The sequence below is a fragment of the Procambarus clarkii genome, chromosome 6 (assembly GCF_040958095.1).
Source record: "Procambarus clarkii isolate CNS0578487 chromosome 6, FALCON_Pclarkii_2.0, whole genome shotgun sequence".
NCBI lineage: Eukaryota > Metazoa > Arthropoda > Malacostraca > Decapoda > Cambaridae > Procambarus > Procambarus clarkii.
Window position 1 is genome coordinate 17,676,626 of NC_091155.1, and position 8,606 is coordinate 17,685,231.

The 8,606-nt window shown below is 42.5% G+C and overlaps 1 protein-coding gene across 1 annotated transcript; it reads left to right on the forward strand.

The window, feature by feature from the left end:
- The first annotated feature begins 167 nt into the window (after window positions 1-167).
- LOC138355456 (uncharacterized) lies at window positions 168-4,712 on the forward strand. The gene is made up of 2 exons (XM_069310482.1): window positions 168-317; window positions 4,053-4,712. The coding sequence occupies exons 1-2, from the start codon at window positions 168-170 to the stop codon at window positions 4,710-4,712; spliced, it is 810 nt and encodes a 269-aa protein (XP_069166583.1).
- Window positions 4,713-8,606: the final 3,894 nt, after the last annotated feature.

The following is an 8,606-nucleotide window of genomic DNA, read 5'->3' on the forward strand; positions in this document are numbered from 1 at the left end:
ATGGGAGGAAGCATGAGTGTTCAAAAGCTCAAGTGTGTGAAAGCTTCAGGTGTTGATGAGGTACGCTCTGACATTATTCAGTTCTTCCGAGAATAGAAGTGGACTAAATGTGAGAGTATGAAGATTATGCCTGTATACGTATATGAGAGTGCCTGTATGGATCGGAGATGGCACTTTGTCTGTATTATGGGAAAGTGGCACTGTGTTCTATGAATGAGAGAGTGGCACTGTGCCTGTATGTGCGGGAGAGTGGCATTGTGAATGTATGTGCGGGAGAGTGGCAGTGCCTATATGTGCTGGAGAGTGGCACTGTGTCTGTATGAATGGGAGTATTGCATTGGTAAATAATTTACAAATTGATGATTGCACCTTTGCATAAAAATATGGATGAAACTGCCAATTGTAATAAATATAGAGACAGTCAGTCTGTGAAGTTCAGTGAACAGCGTATATAGTTGGAGAATAATTTGTTGAGTCCAGTTGGAGAATAATTTGTTGAGTCCAGTTGGAGAATAATTTGTTGAGTCCAGTTGGAGAATAACTTGTTGAGTCCAGTTGGAGAATAACTTGTTGAGTAACCTGCAGAGAAAAACTGACAGACTAAGGAGTGATGAACACTTAGTTCTGTGAAAGATATTTTCACTGTGACAACTAGCGAAGGTCTCTGCACTAGAGTACTAAATATACATCAGAGCTCTTTGATGCCGCTGACATCAGTGCTCTTTGATGCCGCTGACATCAGTGCTCTTTGATGCCGCTGACATCAGTGCTCTTTGATGCCGCTGACATCAGTGCTCTTTGATGCCGCTGACATCAGAGCTCTTTGATGCCGCTGACATCAGAGCTCTTTGATGCCGCTGACATCAGAGCTCTTTGATGCCGCTGACATCAGTGCTCTTTGATGCCGCTGACATCAGAGCTCTTTGATGCCGCTGACATCAGTGCTCTTTGATGCCGCTGACATCAGTGCTCTTTGATGCCGCTGACATCAGAGCTCTTTGATGCCGCTGACATCAGAGCTCTTTGATGCCGCTGACATCAGAGCTCTTTGATGCCGCTGACATCAGTGCTCTTTGATGCCGCTGACATCAGTGCTCTTTGATGCCGCTGACATCAGTGCTCTTTGATGCCGCTGACATCAGTGCTCTTTGATGCCGCTGACATCAGTGCTCTTTGATGCCGCTGACATCAGAGCTCTTTGATGCCGCTGACATCAGAGCTCTTTGACGCCGCTGACATCAGAGCTCTTTGATGCCGCTGACATCAGTGCTCTTTGATGCCGCTGACATCAGTGCTCTTTGATGCCGCTGACATCAGTGCTCTTTGATGCCGCTGACATCAGAGCTCTTTGATGCCGCTGACATCAGAGCTCTTTGATGCCGCTGACATCAGAGCTCTTTGATGCCGCTGACATCAGAGCTCTTTGATGCCGCTGACATCAGTGCTCTTTGATGCCGCTGACATCAGAGCTCTTTGATGCCGCTGACATCAGAGCTCTTTGATGCCGCTGACATCAGTGCTCTTTGATGCCGCTGACATCAGAGCTCTTTGATGCCGCTGACATCAGTGCTCTTTGATGCCGCTGACATCAGTGCTCTTTGATGCCGCTGACATCAGAGATCTCTGATGTCCCTGATATCAGTGCTCTCTGGTGCCCCTGACATCAGTGCTCTCTGATGACGATGACATCAGTGCTCTCTAATGCCGCTGACATCAGTGCTCTCTGATGCCCCTGACATCAGTGCTCTCTGATGTCCCTGACATCAGTGCTCTCTGATGCCCTTGAAATCAGTGCTCTCTAATGCCCCTGACATCAGTGCTCTCTGATGCCACTGACATCAGTGCTCTCTGATGCCCCTGACATCAGTGCTCTCTGATGCCCCTGACATCAGTGCTCTCTGATGCCCCTGACATCAGTGCTCTCTGATGCCCCTGACATCAGTGCTTTCTGATGCCCCTGACATCAGTGCTTTCTGATGCCCCTGACATCATTGCTCTCTGATGCCCCTGACATCAGTGCTCATTGATGCCTCTGACATCAGCATTCTCTGATGCCACTGACATCAGTGCTCTCTGGTGAAAATGACATCAGTGCTCTCTGATGCTGCTGACATCAGTGCTCTCTGATGCTCTTGACATCAGTGCTCTCTGATGCCCCTGACATCAGTGTTCTCTGATGCCCCTGACATCAATGCTCTCTGATGCCCCTGACATCAATGCTCTCTGATGCCCCTGACATCAGTGCTCTCTGACGCCCCTGACATCAATGCTCTCTGATGCCCCTGACATCAGTGCTCTCTGACGCCCCTGACATCAATGCTCTCTGATGCCCCTGACATCAGTGCTCTCTGACGCCCCTGACATCAATGCTCTCTGATGCCCCTGACATCAATGCTCTCTGACGCCCCTGACATCAGTGCTCTCTGATGCTGCTGACATCAGTGCTCTCTGATGCTCTTGACATCAGTGCTCTCTGACGCCCCTGACATCAATGCTCTCTGATGCCCCTGACATCAATGCTCTCTGATGCCCCTGACATCAATGCTCTCTGATGCCCCTGACATCAGTGCTCTCTGACGCCCCTGACATCAATGCTCTCTGATGCCGCTGACATCAGTTTTCATCATAAAGTATTCATAATAAAGTATTCATCATAAAGTATTCATCATAAAGAATACTTCCTCCAAACGTTCGTTTATTAGATTTAATTCACATGAAATATATGATGAAGAAATATCTCTCAATATATTCAGAATTATTACCATAAGACGTTTTCCCACACAACAGAAAAAGAGCTAAACAGGTTTCGTGGGAGACGGGAGAGAATGACGGCAAACATTGCGACTCTAGACAGTAATGCTTGAGAACACTATGGTGGGCCCGGCAGTGTGTACCGTCTGCAAATATTGTTAAAGATGGAAACTTTCTTGAAGACAACTGTTGAATTTGTTTAGTTAACTGTAGTAAAATAAATGAATACATTACTATTAGGAAAAATAACCAATAATGTTTATTTGTGGAGAATAAATCATGATTATGAAGAGATAATGAAATATGAAGAAACGTTGAGAAAAAGATCTGGAAGTGCTCTTGAATCTAACTTGACGATGTCTGAGAAATGCTCCAAGGAGAAATCTATGAGAAACGAATACTAATCCTACGGAAACCTTTTTAAATAAAATTTTAACAATAATTTCTTAAAAGTTTCAATGTCTTTTATTTGCTGTAGCAAGTGTAGTATTAACAGAATTGTCCTCGTCATTGTTATTCCCACGGTCTTTCTATTTGTTTAGTTGACACCTGAGAGGCAGGGTAATGCTGGGACTCTTTTTCCCAGGCTCCAATACCATAGTCGAGGGTTAGCCTCGGGATCACACAACCTAAGTATGTGGTGTATGATCCTTTCATAATAACATCATTGGTTCATTTTGTCTCATCACTACTTCTACCATTACTGTTCAAATACTGCTACCGAATCTTACACCAATACTTCTACAACTACGGCTACAACTACTTGTTCCGCTGCCACAAAAACTAACACCATTACTAATGCTACCATTATATCTGCACACAACACAAACCAGTAATCGAGCTACTCCTATGAGAATTAAATACACATTACTAATTAAACATCCATAAATCACGATAAGAAAAAGTTTCTTGGATGGATATTTCGCACGTGTGTTACATTTGGTCAGTGGTGAGTATGAATACGCAAACCCAGCACCCGTCAGTGCCAAGGTCAGAATGAAGGATCAGCGTGAAACTCAATTGTTCTGATATGAATCACGATGTTAAGTGTGTAGTCTAGACAACTATCAGACAACTTTGTTTACCTTTCCAGCATTTAGAATGTTATATGAATTAATGTTTAGCGGTGTTTACTATTGGGATAATATAGCCTTAATGCATTAAAATATCATAAACGCAATCTAAGTTTACCGCAGACAGCCAACATTTTTAAAGTTTTTTTTTCAAATGGGTTGAAAGTAAAATGGTCATATTCCTTGTTTATTCATCAAAAAATTAATATTAATTTATTTTATTTTCAGAAGCTGGTGATAGTGTCGATGAGCGTTGCCGTCCTGGTGGCCTCCAGTTGTGCTGAACCTGAAGTGAGTTCCTTCTCCACCTCCTCTATCGCAGGAGGAGGCTTTGGGCTCTCCAGCCCGAGCATCGGAGGAAGCTTCGGCTCATTTGGTGAAGGAACACGTCACGGTTCCTTTGGAGGTGTTGGTGGAGGCTACGGTTCCGGAAGCGGCGCCACGAGTCATTCCATTTTCAACCTTGGAGCGCCCCAGGGTGGATATGGAGGAAGCTTTGGACATGGAGTATCCTCTAGCCTAGGTTTCGGTGGCAGTTTTCTTGGTGGTTATTGTGGCAGCTCCTTTGGTGGAGGTTTCGGTGGCAATTCTTTTGGTCGAGGATTTGGTGGCAGCTCTCTTGGCAGTGGTCACGGTGTCAGCTCCCTGGATGGTTTTGGTGGTAGCTCCCTCGGCAGTGGTTACAGTGGCAGCTCCTTAGGGGGAGGATTTGGTGGCAGCTCCCTGGATGGTTTGGGTGGTAGCTCCCTCGGCAGTGGTTACAGTGGTAGCTTACTTGGGGGAGGATTCGGTGGCAGGTCCCTGGGTTGTTTTGGTGGCAGCTCATTTGGTGGAAGATTCGGTGGTGGCTCTACTGGCAGCATCGGAGCATCGTATATAAATAAATAAATATAAAAACTGCACGAACATAAAACCTTAATGAGTTAAGGATATCTGCAATATTGTATTTATATTTTTCGAGCACTCCAAACTCAAGTTTCCAGCACTCAGAAGTCAACAGTCCAACACTCAGAAGTCAACATTCAATCACTCAGAAGCCTTAATTCAAGCACTCAGAAATACACTTTCGAATTAAATTATCTTCAATGAAAATTAGTTCAATTAATTAATTTGCTTGATGTCATAAATCTCAGTAGTATGAAAGAGACATGAAAATATAAACAGTAACTCCATAAGCTTTATATGTTAATCACAGACGGATTTTATATATAATTTTTCATATTTGAGCACAAAATATGTTATCATAATAAAACAAATAAATAAAACTATAAAGAATTGTCTTCTTTTAATCCTTTATGTTAGATTCAATGCCGTGAATTGAACACTAGACATAATGACCAATATTTATCTTCTGTTCATTTCTCCGGTCTTAACTTCAAAGAACACCCGGAGGAAATTCATTGGCGATTGATTAACCATCAAATATTTTGACAATCATATTATGGGTCACTAGCAAGGAACAGTAAAATACTCCACCACCTCTCACCAGAATTGTTTATTCCCTTATCACCATTTGACTGACGCATATAAATGTTGTGTAAAGTCACATTAAAGCGGTAGCGGAAACCACAGAGGACCTGAAGAAAGGTTCCCAGATACATTGACGTCTCTGAAAAAAAATTACAGTGCGTTTGTGATACATTTCACCTCAGTAGCTATTCATAGAATATATACGAATATCTTGGATTGTAACTTTTCTGGGAAGATGTTCTTGAACGTTTTCATTATCTCCTTGCTCTTAAAGGTATCCGGTCCATATAATTCAGTCTCAAGACTCAAGCTGGCTATACTAGGTATGTAGAGTCAACCAGTCCTCACTGGGAAACACTATGCTCGGCACATATTATTGCATGTTATCACCGAAGTTATTCGCTCTAAACTATTCCAATAATTATGGTTAATTGATGCAGTCGTTCCTGCGTTATGCAATAAAGAAACTTCCAGACGTAGCCCCTTGAAGAAACAAGTAGCTGTGATAGGCAAGGGGTGTTTGTGGAATGGAAGGCACGTGTAAGGCTAGCAAGACAGGTTAGCAGAGGTATTCAGCAGGTGTACGGTTAAATAAACCCTTACTTCTTGGCTAGTGATTAGCCATGCCATGCTCTTCGATTCTACAATAGTTGGTTCTATGATCTCAGATTAATAATGTGGTGATTGACTGACATTATTTTTGACAACAAAAACGTTTAGCGTAAAAAACTCAATTCAGTAGCACATAAAACTATAATTAACTATCCATCAGGTTGTGACAAATATATTATTTACATTCTGTTTTTTGGGGCTACAGTTGATGAGCATATATGGTGAGCTCGTCAACTACGATGAGCAGCGGGTGAAAATTAACATAAAGGCATATAGTGCATAAAAATATTTGATGCATAAGATATATAATCACCAAGTGACGAGAATATAGAGTGTACTCACACACACATATATTGAGAATATGGGATGTTCAATAACCGAAAAAGGAACTTGTAGGCTTTCAATAACGAAAGGAAATAGAACCTTTCACTTGATTTCGTAAATGCACCTACGGAAGATAATGCACATGCTGCATTGATAAAATACCATGCCCAAGATTACCATCAGAGTGCCGGCGGGAGGATGGGGAATTAGCCTCGGCTACCATCCTCTTTTGTCCGGTCGTGATGGTCGAGTGGTTAAGGGATCCTGTACATCAGTTTCAGAGTGCTTCTGGCAATATGGGTTCGAGTCACTTCTGGGGTGTGAGTTTTCAGTTGCATATATGCCTGGAGACCGTTCAGGCTTGTTCGCATTTGTGTTCCTCACGTGTGCCCCAAGGAATGAGGTGATTTGATAAAATACTATGCCCAACATTACCATCCGAGTGCTGGCGGGGGGGGGGGGGGTTCAAATAGCTTCGGCTATCACCTTCTTATGTCTGGTTGTGATGGTCGAGTGGATTAAGGTGTCCTGTACACACCAGTTGCGTTGCTCCTGGCAGTATGGATTCGAGTCACTTCTGGGGTGTGAGTTTTCCGTTGCATATAGTCCTGGGGACCATTCAGGCTTGTTCGCATTTGTGTTCCTCACGTGTGCCGCAAACAATGAGGTGATTTGATAAAATACTATGCCCAAGGTTACCATCCGAGTGCCGGCGGGGGGGGGGGGAGATGGTTCAAATAGCTTCGGGTATCACCTCCTTATGTCCGATCGTGATGGTTGAGTGGACTAAGGTGTCCTGTACACACCAGTTGCGTTGCTCCTGGCAGTATGGGTTATATATATATAGAAGGGATACCTTACTGTTCCCATATGTGTTCCCACTCTTTCCGTTCTTACCACGTATTCTCCTCTCTTTACCATTTCTTCCCATGGACCCAAGGTCTCAATCTCCTAGGATCCCCACCCCCCTCCCTTTGTCCCTATCATAGTCTTCCCCATCACCTATCTTTAGCATACCTTACCCCTAGTCTCAATCCCCTAGAAGCCTCCCCCACCCCCTCTCCTTTGTCCCTATCCTAATCTTACCCATCACTCCCTTTCAGTCATGGTTACACCCTTTTCCTGTCGCTCAGAAAATTAATTATTCGAAAGCACTGGAATATCTGTAAACATCTCAAAGGAAAAATATTAAGATCCCTGAAAACTTCAGAATATATATTAGGATCACCACCTTGTATTTCACACTTGCCTCGATAAAAATCGCATGGGGTTCTCAATAAATGATAATATTTATAAAGAAATTAAATTTGACCGATCCCACTTCCTGTCGATTCAGTAGAATCCAGGGTTGTATAACTTTTTCAAGGTCAGTGTGGTACCGCAGTAGAGGTTGCAGCTGGTTGTACGCTGGTCGCGGGTTCGAATCACCAAAGAGCTCCAGTTGATTTTCTCATTGACATATTACAATAATTTGATTTTTCTCTGTGTAAGCAATACTATTGCTACCACTTCCTCTGAACCCCAACACAACCTACGACCAGTATTTGAGCTACTTCTATGAGCATTAAATACACGTTACTATTTAACCTTCCATATAACACGATCAGACAGAGTTTTCCAGATGAACACTTGGCACGAGACTTACATTTGGTCAAAGGCGAGTCCGTGTCTTGAGTACGAAAATCCAGCACCCATCAGTGTCAAGGTCAGAAAGAAGGTACATCGCCAAACTCAATTGTTCTGGTATGAGTCGCGGTGTTTAGTATATATTCTAGTTAATTATCAGTCGACTTTGTTTACTTTTCCAGCATTCAGAAGGTTATATAAATTAATGTTTGATAGTGTTGACAATTTGGAATATATAGTAATGATGCAGTAAGATCTTATAAACGCAGTTATAGTTTACAGCAGACAAGCAAAATAACTAAAGATGTTAAAGCTAATCGTCTGCGTATCTAAATAAGTTTTTTTCAAATGGGTTGAATGTAAAATGGTCATATTAGAAACGAGTGAATACTGATTTGCGATACCTTACTTGGCATCACTATTGACCCTGACTGAGGCACTGGACACTGGCACCGTCTATATAAAAGACGCGCCGCTTCCTCTTGGCATCAGTTCACTTCGAGCCTTGTTACAGTCAACATCATGGTATGAGATAATTACTTAAAACCGGTTATCATTATAGTGGAAAATTTTCATTTATTATTTTTGTTACCTTGTTGTACATTAAAATATATTACAAAATTACTAGTAAATGTATTGATTGCTATCATGAATCATAGGGAGTGAGAGCGTGTACTTGGATGTAAATTGTTTATTCATCTCTGATATATAAAAATGTTTATTAATTTTCAGAAGCTGGTGATAGTGTCG